General features: G+C 37.1%; 1 protein-coding gene and 1 long non-coding RNA gene across 2 annotated transcripts in view; one reads left to right on the top strand and one right to left on the bottom strand.

Annotated features, from left to right (window-relative positions):
* The window catches only part of nalcn (sodium leak channel, non-selective), an 828408-nt gene that overhangs the window by 570869 nt on the left and 235052 nt on the right, over positions 1 to 22487 (bottom strand). Inside the window, exons 9-10 of the mRNA XM_039744792.1 lie at positions 21991 to 22133; positions 20230 to 20334 (exon numbers count right to left, since the gene is read on the bottom strand). Coding sequence (XP_039600726.1) covers positions 20230 to 20334; positions 21991 to 22133 — 248 coding nt within the window. The remainder of the gene's footprint in view (positions 1 to 20229; positions 20335 to 21990; positions 22134 to 22487) is intronic.
* The window catches only part of LOC120523461, a 60258-nt gene continuing 60127 nt past the window's right edge, over positions 22357 to 22487 (top strand). Inside the window, exon 1 of the long non-coding RNA XR_005632632.1 lies at positions 22357 to 22434. This is a non-coding gene — a long non-coding RNA (uncharacterized LOC120523461). The remainder of the gene's footprint in view (positions 22435 to 22487) is intronic.

Below are 22487 nucleotides of genomic sequence, written 5' to 3'. Positions count from 1 at the left end.
TAAGCCATCTGTAGCTTAGAACGCCGATTCTTCAAAACGTTTAAGGAACATTGAAATATCTTTGTAGTACATGTTTAATTATTCTATCCTTCATGACACTCCCAGTGAAGAATATAGATTATTTAAATGAAGTTAAAGTTTTACCTGTATAATATAATAAACATATTTTACTGCATTTCACCTTAAAAATGATATCGTCATCATATGTAAATACGTGCTTTATAAAGTGGCTCAGGTTGTGCGATATTATAACTGTAGTGCAAGTTTACAGTGGGGTGATTGTGCTTATAAGTACAAACATTTCTACAAGGAGCGCTTGATTGAGTGTGTAAATAGTTCTTGGGATGAAACTGTTTCTGAATCGTGAGGTCCATACAAGAAAGGCTTTGAAACGTTTTGCCGTGGCTGAGACAGCATGTACTTGAACCTGTATACTGATAATTCTCTTTCCGATTAGCTGCTGCTGTGATTCACACACAGATACAGTGATATAAATACTCTGAGTGGTGCAGTGAGAGTAATATGGAAAAAGATGATCCGCTGTGGCAACTCTTAACGGGAGCAGCTGAAAGAAGAAGGTGCAGTTAGAGTAACAACACTAAAGCAGTTATGGTATTTGGAATACTATGGCTATTCCCTGGACCATTATATTGTTACAAGTTAATTACAATCAGATGCGTTACACTAATAAACAATATTCGGTTAGTTTCAGTGTATTTATAAAGCCTCGTCAGGAAAATAATGTGTAACCACACAGGAACAGTACCACTGCTTTGACGCTGGGTGCCACCAGTCTGCAAAACCGAGCGGAGAACTTGCGTACGACAAGGTATGAGGTACCGTGGAAAAGTGGGTGGCTTTACGCCAAGTGTAGGTTTTATACATCGCGATTTGAACGTGGAAAAGTTCTTACGCAACATTTCTGTGCGTACGCACCGTTTATACATGATGTCCCAGATCAGCATTTCAGTACAGATGGGTGAAAATGCACTTTTTTGAAAAAGTAGACTCTAATCCGGCTTCGAATTATTTGTGTGTATTACATGCCCAGGTGCTGACTGGATTCTGCTCAATGCAGCATCTCATTTCCTGACTAATCACCTTCCACAGAAGACAATCATATTTCAACAAAGTAGAAACAGAAGAGTTGCTTTCCATGACGCTTGTTGTGTTGCTTACCTGTATCTATCTAAATTGTGTTTTGTACAGTTTGAATGCAGCATACATGTATAAAAAGGCAAAAAATTTAAAGGTCGCTAGTTTTGCTATAAATCCTATGGCCGACGACATTACCGTTTTAGTGAAATATTCAGAACTAGCCAACCTGCAGCGTATAATCAGGCCAGTTTTTTAAAGATTTTTAAGCACAGGGAGAAAATTAACATTTGAAAAATCGGTAATGTAATAAATCAGCAAGAAAAGCAACATTGTAACAATGCACGAAACAAACCAACACACAATCGTCCATGCGGCGCTCAGGCGTGGAGGGTGGAATGGGAGGAGAGGAGAAGGACGTCCACTCCGCTCCCTCCATCATGCTAGTCTGCTGATTTCTCGTCCAGTATGAACTGCCTGCTCATGTTCCCACCTCCAACTCGTCACTCGAGTCGTTGTCATCTTTGCACAGTCCAGATGCACCTGTGACTCACGTAGACTTTTCATTTATCTGTGCGGTTTTGGCTGCCTTTCTATATATAATCAACCAATACACCCGACCACAGTAGTAGCGAGGTGGGAGGGGGGGTGTGTACAAAGTGCAGGAGCATCTAAGAAAATGCATGTTTGTCGCGGATGCGAATTGCTGTATGTAGCGTGTAAAACAGTTTGCTATGGTGCACGCGGTCGTGCGTTGTAACCGAAAACTCGTTTTTTAAAGACTGCTTACTTCATTGTGTATACGACTGTAGGTGAATGAAAAGATGTAACTCTGGAGAGGGCAACATACAATACAGCATTTTACACGCTGCATACAACAATTCACTTTCGCGAAAAATTGTTTTACACACTGCATACAGCGATTCACATCCTTGACAAATATGAATCTTCTTAGATGGTGCTGTCGTGTCCACCCACGCTCTCGAAGCACACACACTGCCTGGCCATGTGCCCACTCGCAAAAGCAACTAACCGAGACCCACCCACCAACTGTAAGACCATGGGATACCCTTCGCAAATTGCTCTGCATGCCGCATACAGCGATTCACATCAGCGACAAACAAACTGTTTTACACACTGCATACAGCGATTCACATCCGTGACAAACATGCCTTTCTTAGATAGTCCTGCCGTGTCGTGTGGTGCCTCTGTGTGAACCGGTCAGGCACAGAGAAGGTCAGCTGCTGAGAGAGCGTCTCAACTTTTGCAGGGCCTGCATTGGTGAAGCAGGTAAGACGGTAATGAAACAGAGGCACAAGGCTTATTGGTTTTTAAAGACTGCTTCCTTCATTGTGTTTTAACCTCAGTTTTAAAGGATTGTTTTAAGATCCCATGGGATACCCCTCGCAAACTGTTTTACACGCTGCATATAGCGATTCACTTCCACGAGAAACGTGCCTCTATAACCAGTCAACGTGGCTCAGAGCTGCATGTGGACTCAACGACAGACGAACATAAATGACGCCGTTTTTCCGTCCGCGTCCGTGTTGGTGGGTGTCGTTCTGCGAGTTGACGTCGTATCCAATAGTCTTAGAGTTGGTGGCCGTGTCTCCTTCCTGCGTGCTCCATGGGCGTCTTACTTGTCGGCGGCTTAGTGAATCCACGCCCCTTCCGGCGTGTTTTCCATGGGTGTCTTGCCTTAGTGAATTATATATATAGATTCTGTGAACATCACATTGTAAATAACTCAGTTGACAGCCTCATAACAATGTTTATTACTTAAACTTGATCCATTCGGTAAGGATGGAAGCATTCCACGACAAAATTAATAACAAGGTGCTTAACAATGTGGATGGGGGTAGAATACAGCTAAGCTCACAAAAATATAGGACAGACAGAGAGAGAGAGACTAAAAACCACACTGCAGTAAAGCAAAGATATAGACACACATGAGCATTTATTTAGCATTGAGCATGATATTTATGGGCGGCATGGTCGTGCAGTGGTAGCGTTGTTGCCTCGCAGTTAGGAGACCTGGGTTCGCTTCCCGGGTCCTCCCTGCGTGGAGTTTGCATGTTCTCCCCGTGTCTGCGTGGGTTTCCTCCGGGCGCTCCGGTTTCCTCCCACAGTCCAAAGACATGCAGGTTAGGTGGATTGGCAATTCTAAATTGGCCCTAGTGTGTGCTTGGTGTGTGGGTGTGTTTGTGTGTGTTCTGCGGTGGGTTGGCAACCTGCCCAGGATTGGTTCCTGCCTTGTGCCCTGTGTTGGCTGGGATTGGCTCCAGCAGACCCCCGTGACCCTGTATTCGGATTCAGCGGGTTAGAAAATGGATGGATGGATGATATTTATTTATTGAGTTAGTTTTACAAATGATGTTTGGTTCAAGATGTGCTCCAAGCCTACTGTTGACAGTTCTGAAAACCCATACTTTCAACTGTACTCAGCGCATTAACATGACATGGGGGAATTTTGCTACAGCTCCTTTTAAGAATTTCTTTTTTTTTTTGTAAGAAAATGTTTATTTTTCTATGCTGTGCATGCGCTGATAGTTTTAAAAGTACATAAAACACAAGGAAATCTAATTTTCACAGGACACTGAATTTTTCACTACATTGTCCCTTCAAGGACAAATGCCCAACTCTGATCCTGGAGAGCCACAGTGACTGCATGTTTTCATTCTAACTATTTTCCCAAGTAGTGACCAGGTTTTTGCTGCTAATTAAATTCATTCATTTTAAGTCTTAGACTCTTTAAATCATGGATGAGCAACGCTGGTCCTGGAGGACTGCAGTGGCTGCAGGTTTTGGCTCCAATCGAGTTGATTCATGAGAAGACATTTATTGCTAATGAAGCACCTATTGCTCAAGTGACATTTTTCTGCTTCATTTTAGTCATCTCGCTTGTTAAGTTTTTCACCCCTTACTTGCTTATTTTTTTTCTAAACAGCTCAATTCACTGTTTTTAGTGGCTCCTTATTAACAATGAGATGCAAATGACAAAGGAACCCACAGTTCTCCATCTACCTTGTTTCAGTTTACACCTGTGTGTATTCATTGTGCACTGTTTGTTTTAATAAAATACGCAGAAGGAAACTGAAGAGAAAGTGAGGAACTGAAAATGTCTCATCTGTTTTAGGCTATTATTTGAATGATATCAGAAAGGAAAAAATCTACAATTTAAGAATGACCTAAGATCACACAGTTTAAACACTAAGAAGTCTGATATTAAAAAAAAGAGCTGTTATTGGCAAGGATTGGTTTCTAATTAAGATACTGGGTTGGAATAAAAACCTGCAGACCACTGTGGACCTCCAAGACCGAGGCTGGTCACCATTGGTGTAGGTGAATGTCCTTGTCCTACGTGTTTTCAGTCTTTTTTTCTGTAGACTGAGATATTTTTGTAAATGCTGTGAGAACATTAATGTGTATGAAGATCATTTTTGATTAAAAATGTTATTTTTAAATGTAAAAGTAGTAGTGTGATTATAGCCTGTGTGTGTAAATTAAGCTTAAGGTGCATGAGAGTATGCCAATAAGTTCATTAGGTCATAATGAATTTGTTAAGTTCCACTCACCCCTAGATAGTACAGTATCCATTAAGAAGAGAAACAAAGTATCTATCTATCTAGACATTTAGGAGTTCTTTCTTTTTTTTCATTTGAGAGTGGTGAGTGGGGAGAACCTTGCATGTGTGTACATGAGAGCCTTTTTCTGTTGCTTCTATTTTGTACTGTTTCATTCTTTACATTTTTATTTTTATTTCCTGAATCCTAGGGGTATGGTGCTCTGAGACTGTCCAGGGTGGCCACCTCTAAGAATGCTTCTTCCCAAGAAAGGAATTTTGTGTCTGTTAGTGGCATGTGGGAAAAATTGCTCCTTACATTTCCTGCTCACTAGAGAACTATGCAGTGTGAAAGGCGAGAAGATATCAACACATTCGCTTAATTTCAAGGCTGTGCAAAAAAAAATGTTACTCTCTTGACTGTCCATCCTTTTTTGTTTAATCATGTTTTAGAAAGGACATTTTCCTAATACTGTATATGTTTTCTAAAATAAAGATTACAATGGGTTGCAACGCTCAACACCTCAGGCATGTCATCATCTTCTGCAGATAGATCTTTATTCAGAGTAATATTAATAAAGAGCTAAATGCTGCAATAAAGTTTAAGGTTGAACATTTTGACAAAACCTTTTTTGTTATTTTTGCAACTTTTTTTTAAATGTGGGAGCATAGGACATGTTGATTCTGCTGATAAGCCTGCCTGCCTTTAGATTCCTAGGACTTCTTCATTTCACTTTTGATTAGCAGTTTTTGAATTGCTGTCAGGTTTCTTTCTCCTTCTGTTTCAGATGTTTTGCCAGTTTATTGACTACTCTTGAGATTTTTGGGATAGCACACTCATTAACTCACATGGACTATTTAATTTGTGTCCAAGAAAAGTAAACTGTAATAGAACAAATACAGGATGAGTAGTTTTAAAGAAATCATTTTTATTTTTCATTAATATTCAAACTTAGAACAAAATAAGGACAGGGATCTAATACCTAGATTTCAGGCATTGAGTACTGCTACCTTAAGTAGGCAGTATGGGATGATGTGATATAGAATGTGACCTCCATGTAACTATTGTATCTCTCTATTAACTTCATTTTATAAGAAATAGCTAACATATAACTGCAAACACTTTATCTCTTGGTAGCAATTTAATAATTAATTACGTCACAATAATAATCTTAATAATTTGTCATTAGAGAGATATCATTATATATCATATTCTTCAGTGTTTGCTATCGAAATTGTCTTTACGTTGCATCACTCATATTCAGCACCTCACATTTCCGTACATAACCTGACATCAAGAAACAGAATTATTATTATTAAAGTGTTCTGACATTTAAATTATTAAAATACACACTTTATGTGAAGAAAAAAGCATTTTATTGCATGTCATTTGTTATCTAATTTGAAATTGCATCTATTAATTTGGAAAGAGGTAGACATTTATCTAAGTGTCATTCGTGTTTTTGTAACACCCTACAGGTATAACAAATTCAATATTGTATTTATGCAATGTAAATGCATTTCTATCTTTATTGACTATGTGTAATTGTACATAAAAAATCACATAGTTCTTTTCCAATACAAAAAATAACCTAAAGCAAATTGAAGTCACAGGCTGAATACTTGATTATAAAACAGACAATATTGCAACATAATTTACAGGATACATTAGCCATAGCCAAGTTACCATACAGTATTTATAATGTAGTTGAAGGGAACAAGCAAGGTCAGCTTCAGTACAATTATTTACATCTGCTTACTGTAGATGATCACGCCAGTCTGATGCTTTATGGTTTGAGATGATTCTCAATATAATATAAACTCTGATAGTTTAGGGGTGATTAGAGTCCACTCTCAACATGTCTGTGTCTAAATGGGTTTGTAGTACTGAAACCTTGTGTTTGTCTGTGCAACTCTGCCAAAATGACATACAACATTATACCACATGTGCACCACATCCATGCTCCATTATCACACATGACTAGGCCTGGGTAAACATAGTGATTTTCTGTTTAATCGTTATTTTTAGTCTTAATGATTCAATATTGATTCTTAAAGTCTCAAGATCAATCTCAAGATTCTCTATCCTGCTCAGTTACTATATGTAGATAATTGCCTATCTTTGTTTTTGGCATCTGATCCAGTAGATGTTTCTAATGTGCCTGTTAAGGCTTTTTACGGAAAAAGCCCTTTACTACCCTGTATAAAATGGCGTATCCTTTTAAACTGAAATTGGCCTCTTTGACACTTAAATCAGATGTGTGGACTTACTGTGGATTGAAACAGTGAATCGGTAAAGAACAAATGGATAAAAGCAAAGCCATATGTAATCTGTGCAACTCAGATGTTAATTATTGTTGTAACACAACAAATTTGAGAAATCATTTATCCTGGCATCACCCATAAATGTGATCTCAGTTGACAGTCAGACAAGTAGAGCCTAAACAATCTACATTGGAGACAGCGGGTAGCTCCAAGGTTCTGTTTAATTCACCTTGTGCCCAAAAAATGATAGAATCTATAGCAGTTTTTATCTCTAAAGATAAGAGACTCTACATCATTGTTGAAAACAAGGGCTTTCAATAAATGATACAGGTTTTTGAACAGTGGTGTGCTATAACAACCAGAAAGCAATTGAGTGAAGTTATTGTACTGAGGCTTTATGAAGATCTTAAGCAAAGCATCGCCAGCAGAGAGATCCGTAACTTGTGACAGCTGAACATCCAGGGCAGCAGATTCCTATGTGACAATCACACATTAAAAATAACTGGGCTCCTGTGGCGGATGTGTTGCAGACAAGCGCATGCCAGTCACACTGGGAGCAAATTTGCTGCCTATGTACTGAGCTGATGAGATGACTCACATTGTTCCAAAAACCTTTCCAACATTTCCAATGCACTTTTCCATCACTTGACTGCATCAATCACAAGTTTCTGTGTTAGTAAGTCCAGTAAACATTGCTTTGTATTTAAGCACATGTCTAGTTGTACTGCCGTGGTGGGAAAAGTTGGCAACATGACTCACACAGCAAAGTATGCAAGCAATTGTTGGAATTTTCAGAGCAGCCTGCTATACAAAAGTGAGTAAGTATGCAAAGTAGCCGACTTGAAGCAGCTAAAAAATATCGGCATTATCAGTCAGATTGGCCAGTTCTTTTTCTTTTATGTTCCATTCATTTAATACCACCATCAACAAGCATAAGTTCTAGATCCTCATTTTAAAATGTTTCCTTACATCTGAGGAATATCAGGATACATTTTTGAGACCGATGTGTAACTTGTAGAATTATATAGAAAGACACAAGTCTTCCTGCTGTATCTTTAATTTTGACTAATTCAAGATTATTTTAAATGTCAGTTGGGGAATACATCTGACTAACAGTTTAGGTGAGGGGTGTCTACATGGAGAATCATAACACATGAATAGGTTATTGAATAACATATATTATTTAAGAAACAACATTTGATTATTTTATAACAATATTATTTGCAAGATGATTATATGTTTTACAAAGTAGATGCCTTTGCATAACATGCGTGGACTCTTATGTGGCGATAGATATTGTTAGTATTTATGGTGAATTTTGGATAAGTGCAGTGCTGCGAGAGGTTTTTTTAATTAAAAAATAAAACAGATTTTTTTTATAAAAAAAAAGAGTAGTGATATTTTGTTCCACATCTTCCAAATACTGACGTTAACTGTTCATTAATAATTTCTTCTTAAATGGCATTCCATGCTTATCTATATGTTATGAAGTCACTATGGAGACACCATTCAAATAAAGTGTTACTGAAATAATTCACATTATATTAATATTCTCTGTGCATGGTAAAATAATGTCCAAAAAAGCCATCACTTCAAATACATCAATGCACACTAATTCAGTCAAGATAAAATCAATATTAAATCAAATCGGAGCATTATGAATTGGAATTGAATCAAATCGGGACATCACTGTTGATACCCAGCACTACAAATGACAAAGAAAATTTTGAACTTCACTAAGGAAGGAGAGAATAATCTAATCATTCCAAGACTAAGGCTACACTACTAGCAGAAAAGATCATTATGTTAGAGGGTGTCATAGGAGAAGAATGGAAAATTGATACTATTACTAAGTAAGTTTTATATGCTGCTTCATATTAATCAAAATTTGTGTCACAAAGATGAAATTCTTCTCTACAGATTAAAATTCAAAGTATATTTAACAGTTATTGATGGCCTTAAGTAGGCAATCTGCCAGCTCCATATAGCATTATGATTTGTTTACATACTTGTTTCATGTATCTCAGTTTATTCTGAAAGTATGGCATCCAGGTCATAAACTAAGTCACATTTCTAGAGCAGAAAGACATTCACTAAATTATCATACATTTTTCTTATGCTAATTAAAGTCATAACTCCAAGAAAAGATTTTCATGACAATGAACTCTTCCCATTTTAAGAAAATGGCAAGAAAACTAATTTACATATCCATGCATTTCTTCTTCTTCTCTTGTCTATTATCAGACTTGCATAATCCCATCCAAGGTCACAAGGGATGAAAATTAGTTGACAATTTTAAAAGACTCTCGACTTTATTCAGCCTTCAATTATTTATTTAAACAGTGAGAGCTCAAATTATGGTAATGGCAATTCTGTCAGTCAGGCTACATTTCATCAGATCCATGTATTTAAACATTATATTACATGATTAAAAGCTATTTCAGTTAGTCACAAAGCATTGATACAGATCACATTTGGCTTTTTTAACTATTGTGGCAAAAACCGCTAGTGTGACTACAGTCCTCTCAACTTGTATTCAGCGGCAGAGAATGTAGACTTATAGAATTTTGTTTTCCAGGTGAGACATTGTAGTAGCCTTCCAAGAGGGACCTGAGACAAATGCTTTCTTGTATGCTGTTTACTGTTACTGGTGATGCTGTGGTACAGCATCAAATCTGTATTGTAAATACTGAAATATTTAGTTTTCTGCCATGAAACATTATCTCATAGTAACCTGTTTAGAACTACACTGAGGTGCTTTCTAAAGACCATGGAAAAATGTCAGGCTCATTGCTCTACTTGGTGGAGAGTTGAACACCAGTAAAATCTTCAGGGCATCAGTAAGTCGATTGGTAAATAAGCTGTATTTGCTAGTGTCCTTGTATGCGAAATGTTTTCCTGGAAATTTGCTACATGGCCAAGTTAAATGAATATTTTTTCCCAGCACCCCATGATGTTTTGTGAGGCCAGTATGACATAACAGCTGTAACAGCCATACACAGAACTTTCAGACATGTGTATTGTAAGATTGCTGGCCAATCTGCTTTGAATATGTCATGCATGATGTCATGGGCCAATTCAGCCAAACTTGCACTCCATGAGATTTATAACAATTAACCCTGTGTGTACACTCAGTCACTCGCTTGCATAATTAACCAAGTGCCACAGTCACAAGTAAAAACAAGCATTCGAGGAGCCGCCATGTGACTCTGTGAAATAATAATAAATAATAATTTATTATTGTTTACAAGGCATTTATGTTTTCTTGAAGAAATAAAAAAGTGCAAAGTATCTGCATAGATAAATCAGAAACAATAAAGACATTTCAGCTGCACCATTAACATCAAACAATGGAATGAGCCACTTCGTGCCATGGGCAATTTACTTACTGCTAGTTTGTGGACATTTTTTTGCATTTTGTTTGTGATTATTGTTCCATCTACATCTTTTGTGGGTTTTGGCACAGTGGTACAGAGTTAGCAGTTGGCAGACGTGGCCCTCAGGAACACTTTAATACCACTTAAAACTAGTTCAGTTCCTCCTTCAATGCATTTTGTGGAGTTTGGTGAAGTTTCTGAGCATTTCCAATTGATTTTGTTGAACTCACAGTGAAGCAAACTTCACAGTGTTCTTTAAAAAAAAAAAAAAAACAGAGAGGGAAGGTATATGATAATATGTTAGAATTCCCTAGAACCCTGAAAATATTAATGATGGTCTGGTATCATCTGAAGGAAACTAAAAGGATAAATAGTGGTCTGGTGGAATTCATTTGCATCTTGTCTATGATCAAGGTATTCTTGTTTATGTCCTAAAAGGAAATTAAACAATTAAATGTTCATACAATGTTTTCAAGTACTGCATTACAGGCCTAAAGAAGGAATTATTTAATGAATAACTCTAGTTAGAATATTTCAGATTCTAAGTTAAACACATAGTCATCCTGTTCAAACTGATGCTGTACCTGCAACAGACATGCTTAACAACAGCAACCAAAAAAGCGTAAATTTTCAAAACCCATTGAATGTATAACAGAAGTAATATTTTTGCATGAAATATCCAAGCATCATTGGCTTTGGAATGGAAGCAACTACTGGAAACCATCTGAACAGCAAACAAATAGCAATGATCCTCTCAATTGAGACTTAAGGTAATTTGAAATGCTACATGCCCAGTCTGAAAATACAAATGCATTGTATGAGCTTAGAGAAAATCTAAACCTATTTAGAAGAGAAATGAGCGTTTGGCTATAATAAAAATGGGTGTATAGCTAAAATTAATAATTCTGTTCCAAAAATCTTCTGTTAGCCACCTGTCAACAGGACGTTATTCAAAGATTTTTGTGAAAATGTAGTGTTTATGCTATATAAAATTTTCAGAATTCTGCAGCTTTTAGTAAAACTTCATGCTTTCATACTCATTTATCCAACATATGGTAATGGAGAATAGAATAGAATGCTGTTTAAGTATTTCAGTGGGTAGCACTGTTGCCTCACAGTATGAAGTATTGGACTGAAATTCGAGTCCAGTTATTCCGTGAATACGAACTGCACATTCTTGCCCACATTTCTCCCCAGATATTCCTTTCCTCATGCCACCCATAGATGTGCATTTTGGTTTAAATGATATCTCTGAACTGGTTCAGTGTTGTTAAAGTGCACAAAAGTACCCTTCAATTATCAAATGCATTTGTTTAGAAATTTATTTGTAAAAATGTATCTAAAAATAGTTTATCTTTTACCATGTAAATTCATTTTTAAACAAGAGACCAACTCCACATACAGTACGTAAATGGCTGTTGTAGGAGTTTACTGGTCCTGTTTACATACATTTGCTTACCTGGAATTTACCCTTATAAAGCTTTAGAATTAATCTACAAGGCAAAAAGGTGAGCTTCTCCTTTACCTTTCAATTTAGTGAAATATAGTTCTTGAGACATATAATGTAGTGGATATGCATTTAGAGGCTCATCTTTTGGCTCTCTTTGTGATCCTCCGCAAGTCACTGTGGGTGGGTCTGATGGTATTAATTAGGTTTACATACTGACATTTTTTTGAGTTTCGATCATATTGTACTTTATTCATGGTATAAGAGATCATACAGTTTTCATTAATCTTCTAAACATCACTAGTCCAATTTTGTTTTTTGGTGTTAGAGAAAGGAGCAGATTTTTTCTTGTAGTGTTTAAAAAGTGGACCTTTACAAAGATGTTTTATTCCTTCGTATACTGAAACAGACTCTTCTTGGTATGTTAAAACACCTTGTCATGTTACTTGGCTACTGCAAAATGTATCTTGTCTCTTAATGTTTTGGTATTTATTTAAGAATTACATGAATGCTTTGATAAATAGTTTAAGTACAAAGTGTAACAAGCTCAGCAGTTATGAGTCTCCGCCCTAAAAAATAAAGCTTCCAGAGTGGTTCTTCAGATCAGTGCCATAGGGGAACCATTTTTGCTCCTCAAAAGACTCGTCCATATGAAGGTTCCAGAAAGAACCTTTATTTTAGATTGATAACAGGCTCCTTACAGTAATTAAGCATGAATAGATGGTAAAGGCTTTGTGAAATATCAATAGGTCATCATTTTAAAATGACTCTTGCTGCATACAATAACATAAACTAAGTGAAGTTTTTTTTATCAGTTTGTGTCCTGCTGGTAGTCTACCATTCTGTACATTAAAGATTTCAGGGTTTTTTCCTCATATTAAGAAGTTTTTCAAAGCAGAAAGAACCAACTTCATATGCAAAGTACCAATCCCAGAATGAAATGGTGCTTTGTCAAGCAAGAGTTCTATGAAGAACCACACAACTCAGTAAAGAACCAATAAAGTGGCATTAAAGAACCATTATTTTCAAGAGTGTAAGGTGTTGCTTGGCTATGCATGTTTTTATTGATTACAGGTAAGAACCAGTTTAAAACATGTGTAATGTATAATTACTACTACAATACGTGTATGGTTTGAAAAACTTCATTCCCCTTTAAGTGGGACGTTGAAAGCGTGAGTACAGCATTTGATTTTGGAAGTATGATTTAGTTTTATGAACTTTGGATGATGGCATAAGGGAAGTTCTTATAACCCCTGTTTCTAAGTTACACACACCACAGTATAGCCTCTTGACTCTAATAACAGAAACATAGAAGCTCAAAACCACTTTTCATCTTTGAAACACGATGACCACATCATATCCAGATTACCTTTAATAGATCAGTGAAAGAGCTAATCAGAGAGATAGGAGGAGGGGAAGTAAATCCAAGAATATTTTGAGTTGGTGCTGATACTTCAAGCAAAGCAAGAAATGGTCTGCCTGAAAAGATTAAACCTAAAAGCAGTACCAGTTTGTATGGTTTTCTCATATTATTTTGCTTTTGTTTATGGCACTACCAATTAGTATAATACTTAATCAATGTGTAACTTGCTCTCCTTCCTGTTCTGGCACTCATTTTAATGGCCTGGGGTTACAGATATAAAAGAAAAGGGGAAGCATTGAACTACAAGAGCTGATAGTGTGGTGAGTGTATGGGATTTGGGGCATTCTTTTAAGGCCTACGTAATGAAGAGTATAAAGGAGAATAGGGTCACCCTATGACCCTACCATGACAAAACGCCTGACCATATCTGCAACAGTTTCACAACAGTCTGGCTAATTTTGGAAATATATTAACTCAGATAGGAGTTTAATCAGAGATGAAGGCAAGAAATTTGGAAAACTAAACAGCTTTTTTTTCACCAGGAAACTTTGCAATGGATGGGAAATCATTTAGGTGCATGCCAAGTTTAACTAACATCACTAAGTGGAATGGGGAGTCATAATGTATGCCAAAGAAGCATTTCTCACACCATTACACTACTATCACCAGACTATACTGTTGACATATGGCTGGACACAATCATTAATTCATGCTGCATATGTAAAATTGTGACCTTACCATCTGCTTGTTGTAGTGCTAGTCAAGATTTATCTGACTAGGCAGCATTTTTCCGATAATCATTAGTTTTGGTGATCATATGCCCACTGTAACCTCATCTTCCTGTTCTTAGCTGACAGGAGCAGAACCCAGTGTCATTTTCTGGCTTTGCAAAGCCCTCTGCTTCAAGCTCTGACATACTATGTTTTCAGTGAAAACACACCTGCACACCAATACTGTAAGCAGTTGTAATTTGAGTGTTTGTGGCATCTCTATTAGCATGAACAAATCTGGCCATTCTCCTCTGACCTCTCTTATTAACAAGGTGGTTTCACCAACAGAGCTGCTGTTCACTGCTTCTTTTTTGTTTATAGCATCATTCTCTGTAAATTAGAGACACTGTAGTCTGTGGCAATCCCTGGAGATCATCTGTTTGCTGTTTTTGAGATGAGGGAATTGACTACAGCTGACGCCAATAATTCTATCATAGTCATAGTCACTCGGATCATTAATTTTGTCCACTCTCAAGCAGAACGCAACTAGGCCTTTAAACCATATCATACATACATCACCTTGTGTAACTTTAATGTCATATATAATACATTACATTACCATATGCTTACATTTCTATTATTAGGTGTCTATGTTTGTATGACTTTTTTGCTTCATTATCAGTAGTTTTTAATTGTATTTAATGTTATTGTTTATTTTTTTCTAAAAAAAAATGTGCATAACACTCTAAGCTTCTCAGTGCAAAGAGCTGTTTATAAACATCAACTGAAATTAACTAAAAATAATCTTTACCAATGAGATCCTCAAAAATGTATTGCCTTTATATTTTAATGTTGGGCTATTTAGTGTTGAGGTGAGTCAGAACCATCCCAATTGCATAATGGGGAAAGGCAGGACTGACCATAGAAGGGGGAGTTCTGTAAGATTTCACAGTTAGTTAATCTATGCTTCTATTGCATATTTTTGCCATTATCTCTGCCCATTACACATTGCTGTGGCATCCTTGCTGTACTGATCTTTTAGCAAGTGGCAGAACCTGATCTTTTAGCAATCTTTACCAAATTAAAGCAGCAGAGGATGCATTATGTCATAAACTTTTTCTAATCTTTTAGAAGAGCAGGACAGCATCTTCCCGTGGATACCATTTTGCCTTAGTCAGTTGGCTTCTTCTAAGTTTTTCAGGGTATGTTTTTCTTTTTTTTAATTTTGTACTCACAATCACTACTGTAATTATTTGCAGGCTTATTTCTTGCTGCTTTACAGCAAATTTCTGCACATTGGCATACTAGGAAACAGGTTTGAAAGGGTTTACGTGATAAACAGTTTTCCTGCTTTATTCAACTGTCCTCTATTTTAAAGAAACAATATTCTTTTTTTGCATGCATCAAGTCCTAACATTTAAAAGCTAACCAGCATGTAATCTGAAACTGATGATTTGTTAACATTATAGTAGGAATCAGTGGAACAGAAAATCGCCTGATTTTGCCTGATAAAGTGTGTATAGATCGATTGTGTCATTATCAGTGGAAAGTCATATGAGTTGGGCTACATTTGTTTTTGGAAGTATTCTTTCATAAGTTCTGTGCTATTCTAATGCTCCATAGGGAGATAGTTGATGACAAAAAATAGAAAAGTAAAACTGCAGTAAAGCAGGGCAATTGTCCTATTGATGACTACATAGTAAACCTTTGGCATTTCAAACATTTTAGAATAGGCTGTGCTCACTTCTGAGTTGCATGAAGAATTATCAGAGGCATTTAAAGATGTGTTGGCTAGTCAGGATTTGAGCCAATTTACATGAAGGAGTTATACCAATAAGATACTAAGAATCACGCAGAAGCTAGTAGGAAATTACCATTCTGTCCAAACATACAGATGCCTGTCCTTGTGACAGACAAAGAAACACACATACAGCTGGATAAGTCTAGCAAATGTTTCAAAACCATTGGAAAAGTTTGTATGTATTGTTGTACATGTAGATCTTCACTAATCCAGCACCATTTGGACCAGAGGAGTGTTGGATTAGTGAAAATGCCGAATTACAGCAGGATCACCTCTAAACATTAGCTAAACACCTCATTCATACCTTGAAAATATCATTTAAATCAGTATTATCAGCTGGATAATACAAGAAATAGAAACATTAAATGAAAATGCTAATTAAATTTTAATTAAGTAATGTACTGTACAGGAGCAGGTAATATATGTATAAAGGGTACAGGTAATTAATTGGTAACCACCTTTAAAATATCAGTTAAATCAGTATAAGTGGAATACCCAGAAAAAAAAGAAAGGCAAGAAAAATTTTAATGAAGTAGCTAATGCACTGTACTGGCTCAATTAATTAATGATGATTATGGGATGATTATTGGAAAGGTATCGAATAGCCATGTCTTCTAGTGGGTGTGTTGTGGAGTTCCATGTAATGCTGTGATCCATAGCCATACTCTTCTCAGAGTTTCCACTGTTTAAATCATGTCACATAAACATATATGTTCGCTCCTTCCTCTCCTTTTCTAATGCTGAGAAACTTGTCCATGCTTTTATCATATCCCACATCGATTATTGTAACTCGCTGTTGGCAGGTGCCCCTTCTAATCGTATATCACAGCTCCAGTTTATTCAAAACTCGGCTGCAAGAGTCCTTACTCGAACCGGCAGCAGCGAGCACATCACACCCATCCTGCTCTGTCTTCTCTGGCTCCCTGTGTCTTACAGAACTGAATATAAAATCCTACTAATAACCTACAAAGCCTTAAATGACCTTGAGCCAAACTACATCTTCTCCATCACTATGTGCCTGCCCGCCACCTAAGGCCCTCTGATTCTGGTAATCTTGTTGTGCCCCACACTAATCTACACTCCATGGGTGACAGGGCCTTCAGCTGTATAGCGCCCAGACTCTGGAATGACCTACCGAAATTAATCAGGTCAGCTGACTCCATGAATTCTTTTAAAAAACAACTCAAAACTCATCTGTTCAAGAAGGCTTTTAGCTCTACCTGACTTTATTACCCTTCTCTCTGTTTACCTCTCTGTCAAGATGCTCATGTAACCTGTATGTGTGTGTGATAGACCATCAATTATGTTGTCTTAGGCTTGTTATGTTAGGCTTTTTTTCTTCTTTTTTTCTGAATTCACTGTCGTAATCTTCTTTATTTATTTATTTGGTTTGTACAATGCTATATACTGTATACCTTGCCGTTCTTTCTTATATTCTGTAAGTGCCTTGAGCATGGGAAAGGCACTATATAAATAAAATGTATTATTATTATTATTATACCCAGATTAACAAAGCGGCAAGACTTGGTACCCATATTAGCTCTAGAAAAGTTGGTTATGAATGGCATAAACCACCAGATCCAGGATCGAACCCTCTTCAGCACCATGATGAACAAGCAAAGGCACTGAGCCTATTTAAAATGTTAAAAAAAAAAAGCTGTACCTAAAAATGATGTGCACTTTACTGCGAGCACAGAATGGTTCAATTGCTTTATGTGAAAGTGATTGTTGAGACTATACAGAAATGGCAGATATGAAAGCAGCTGAAGAAGAATTTATTGAAAAATGGTTCAAACTTTCTAGTAAGGAAGGATATTTGCCTGAATTAATGTGGGTCCATTTAATGAGGGAAATTGATTTACAACCGCCTGCTAAGAAAAATATTTGGTTGTTAAGTGATGCATACCTGTAAATGTAGGAAACAAGAAGGTGGTACTTGCCAGTATTTACAACATGTACACAGATGTAGTGTAATCAAAACAGAGCACAGTAGTTGGATGCAGTGGCTGGGGAATTTTTAAATCGATACTGGATTAGCAAAGGAGCCAGATTATACAGTAGGGATGTGGATTAGTGAAGTTCTATTTGTACTCTGCTCCTTAGAGAGAGTGTCATTTTTGATAGTGGATTCCCCTATCCCATTAGTTCTGGGAATCACCTTGCTAAAACAGTGTAATGATATAAAATGGGTTACTGATTGTAACCAGAATTGAAAAATTACTATTTGATACTGTGTGTGATTGGTGAGCCTATATGTTTAGCATACATACATTTTTTTCTAGCTGAAGCAAGGACAGTTCTTTCATGCAGGGACCATATGTGATTAGAGCAGATACACTGTTTAGAGTGAGGGAAAGAATGTGCTATATTGGAGTCTTAGAGAGCCTAAATGGTACATGTTATTGGTCTCAAATAGATCTCTGTATATGAGCTATTTGTAACCAATAAGTATAAGTGTGGGTATTTAATGCTTGATCAGGGCCAGAATCCCATCATTTGCATGTGCACCCTGTTGGACACACCGGAGTTCTGGTTCAGTGAACTGTTACTAAGGCAAAAATTCAGGCAATAATACACTAGAGCCCCTTGCTGCCATCTAATGGCCTTAAGATCTCTTACTCATTAAACCTTTTTCTTGTCTCCATGCTCCTAGAGTAATTACTCCCTTAAACTATACAACCTACTTGCTCCTAGCAGAATTCTCATCTCTTACACAGGCATAATGATTTGCATAGTTTCTGCCATAACCTCCTACTTTAGGACCTGGCTCATTTCTACCTGTCCGTCCACTGCCTTTCATTATATATACAGTACAATCAATCACATTTATTATGTTAGTTTGCATTATTTTGTTTAATTTACCTGAAGGGAAGAGCACAAGACTCAAAAATGACTAGATAACAACTTTGTTTTTTTTATTAACTAATTACTTATCAAAATCAGTTCAGGATAATTCAGAATAATTGAGTGCTAGCCACTGAATGACAAGCCTTGTTAGGAGAGTAGGAGACTCACCTTGCCGAGGCAGATGTTTGCAACCAAGCTACATTGGCCTTGCAGCAGGAATGGACGCTGGGACCATTCCAGTTATTATTATCGCTTCATGTTACTGATGATATTGCGACTTATTTTCTTATTTTGAGCAGACAGCTACCAGGCATCATTGGGAGCCAGTAGAATGGTTGCACATACTGATGCTGTACTTGAAAAGGAAACGCTTAGTGCCATTTTAAGACAAAGTATTAATGGTGTTGTACACCCCATCAAGTTCCTGAGCCAGAAACTATTGCTCCAGGAGCCGTGGAATGAGAAGCTTTGGTAATCAGTTGGGCCATACTTGAACTGAGATGCAACCTTCTTGGCCTTGAGTTCACTCTTGTTACCGACCATGCATCATTGCTCTGAATGACACTGCAAAAGAGTCGAATTTGCATGTCATTAGATGGTTCTTGGACCTATAAACGTTCAAACCTAGGTTCTTCATTGTAGAGACTCCCTCCACCTAAATGCCGAAGCTCTGAGACATGACCTCTCTTTCTGGCTGCCCAAACCATCAGGTCTGGGCTCAGTGTAGGGGGGCCGTGCCATATTATACATGCACATTTAGGAGGAAACCTTACAACTCATCTATAATTATACTACAAACCAGAGGTTGGCGCTGTTGCCTAATGCCTTCTTTCTGCTTCTCCCTGCAGAACAGATGATTGATGGTCACTCCATCTATGCTGTCACTTCCAGGTTCTGCCCTCCTGAACCCTTCCCTCCCCGTTCTCTGCCAAGAAAACTATCTCTAATGCTAACTTGGAACAGTATGAAGAAGAATATCATACCAAGAACATCAGGCATCAAAAAGGAAGCAGCTGTGGGCAGGACCTCTGTCCATGATAGGATCCATTCCCACACAAACCTACACTCACTCTTACTGGATAAGTTTGGAGTTACCAGTTAACATGATATGTATGTCTTTTAGATGTTCAAGGGGGTGGCTGGACTACATGAAGCCATACAGACTTCTGTGGCAGTAGCACTAACTAGCATAATGCCATTAACAGATGAAATAAATAATATACTGAATGACTGGTAAGAAGCAGGTTTGAAAAAAAAAAATCAGCACCCTCCATTTTCATTGGTCTAACAGCTACGATTAGTATTACTTTTATCTTACTAGAGTGCAAAATGTTTTTTGCCTTTGAATTTTCAGAACTCCCTGCCTACACCATGCACCATCAATTAGACATTTTCTTTTGAATCTGTAACACCTAAATTACAGACATCACAAGAAAGGATTTCATTTTTTAAATAATAAGTTTATATTGCATGTGTTAATTATTAATCAACATCAAAAGTACTTACATATAACATATTTCAAAATCTGGCTGACAGGTAAAGTGAGTTACACAATGAGTAAGTGTTAAGGGTTGAACTTGTAGCCTATGCTTTAATCAGTCTCTTAGATATAATGGCTTACTCCACATAATCATTTGTATTCTTTCTGAATTTTTTGCAATCTTAAAAGGGACAGAGAATCAAGAATCAATCAAGGGTAAATATATAAAAACAGAAATCCCTTGTAGGAGTTACCTTTATTTATAACAATAAATGGTAGTACCTGTGTTGTGGCAGTTGAAGTTGTACTGCTTCGTGACCCCCACATCTGTTGAAACTGCACTCTGATTTCTGCAAATGTCTCAATTATAACTGCAATAAAGACATTCTGCAAGCAGAACAGAATAGAAATCATCACAACTCAAAAAGATTCATCAGCAACTACTACAATATTTTTACATTATGTGTCATGATTCAAGGTGACTGAATATTAGCTTATGACAACAGGTCTGTTCTGATTGGTGATATTAAAAAGTATAAACTCTAAATGATTCACAATGTCTTAGCTAAAAGATAAAATAGTTTGGTTTCATTAAAATACATTTTGACAAAATAAATCTTACATATTTGACACAGTCCTTTAGTAAAAACAAATATACTATAAAAATAACACCAATTCATGTCACTTGCAGAAATGCTCAGATGATTCTTCACTTAAGGGGTGTATTGATAAAGGGGGTGGCACAGAGTAAAGGATTCAGGTGAAGAACTTTGTTTCTTGGTGCAGAAAGAACTGTCTACAACTTATCAGATAAACCAAGGAACTGGTTATTGTCTATCTCCACACCAAATAGCCTCTATGTCTGGTCACTATTCAGGGAGTGGATGTAGAGGGGGTCCAAATTAATGACAAGTTGGACTGGTCTTGGAATATAGAGGGCATATATAAGTAAGGACAGAGCAAGCTGTTTGGAAACTGCATTCCTTTAACATGGGAAGTGATATCCTTCACATAATCTGTCCAGTCCAATTTTATACACTGTGGTGTACTGGGCTGGTAACATTACTTCAAGAGAGGCCCACCAAATCAATTGGCTAAATAAAAGGGAAAGCTCAGTGCTCAGACACACTCTGGACTCCCTGGAGGCTGCAGCAAAGCAGAGAATTGAAAAAAAAAAACTGACTATCATTGCACAATTGTCTTAAAGGAATCCTGGATGGCTGACAATTTTCTCTGTCTAAATCAAAATAAAACACAAGTGCTGTTAGTTGGTCCTGCAGCCAAAGTTAAAATTGGTTTTGAACTTCTTGGCTGTTTCATGGACTTTTGCAAACCTCAAGTTTGGAATCTTGGGGTTATTTTTGACAGTAACCTCTCTTTTAAGAAACAGATAAACTATGTGGTCAAGAGTTGCTTTCTCCAGATTTGTCTCAAGGTTAAGCCTTTTTTATCTCCTAAGGATCTTGAGAAAATTACTCAGGCTTTATTCTTTTCTCAATTTGATTACTATAACTCATTGTATTCTGGGATCAGCAAATCGCTGATACCCACGTTGCTGCTGCTCTTTTTTTGGTTGTGGCCAAAAAGTCTGCCTCTGAAACTCCAATTTCAGCTTCTTTATACTGGGTACCGTTAGAATTAATTTTAAAATTTCGCTTTTGGTTTTTAAATCACTACATGGGTATGGTCCTGCATATTTATCTGAATTGTGCGTTATACACCAGCCATCCAGACAGCTTAGATCTACTGATCAGTTTTCTGTTGATGTCCCTCGTACTAAGTGTAAAACCAAAGGTCAGGGATTTTGCAATTTTAGTATTTATTTAAAGGGCTTCTGTAAAAAGCCAAATTTCCCCTGGGGACAAATAGATAGATAGATAAGCTATCGATCTATCTATCTATCTATCTATCTATCTATCTATCTATCTATCTATGGAGATCAAACTCCTGCTTATGTATATGCTACCATGCAAGCAGCCTATGAATAGTGCTCTGACATTTTAAAATTCAGGAGACACAGTTATTGAATAAAGTAGACAGTACCTTCACAAGCCAGGCCAGAAAGAAGATTAGCGTGATGAAGTAGAAATAGGAACGCCAGCGGGGAAAGCTGTCAATTGCTCTGTACATTAAGAAGACCCAGCCTTCTTGAGAAGCTGCTTCATAAACTGTAAATATACTTGTACCTATAAAAAGCAAGCACACAAACATACACCTCAATATACACATGCAAAGAATAGTAAACTGGAAATGAGACAGATATCTAATAATTCCACAGAGATTTTTGGAAAGTGTATTGTCTGTGGTAAGCCAGAATTGTTTCCTGGTAGTCTAAGCTGACACCAGAAATACTTCTGGGAACTAGACTTACGAGAGCCTCAATCTCCTGTGTTGGATGAGGCTGAAGTCTTTTGAGAAGCAGAGACAGTAGTTGCCTGGCAGGGTGAACAGGAGGCCAATATGATGAGAAAGGAGACATCCACAAAGGTAGGGAAAAGCATGCTATGTTTAAGGGTTGAGTAGTTAGTCTAGTGTGTTAA

The sequence above is a fragment of the Polypterus senegalus genome, chromosome 2, assembly GCF_016835505.1.
Source record: "Polypterus senegalus isolate Bchr_013 chromosome 2, ASM1683550v1, whole genome shotgun sequence".
Classification (NCBI taxonomy): domain Eukaryota; kingdom Metazoa; phylum Chordata; class Cladistia; order Polypteriformes; family Polypteridae; genus Polypterus; species Polypterus senegalus.
The sequence above is the reverse complement of the archived record's forward strand: the minus strand, read 5'-3'. Positions and strand labels throughout refer to the sequence as shown.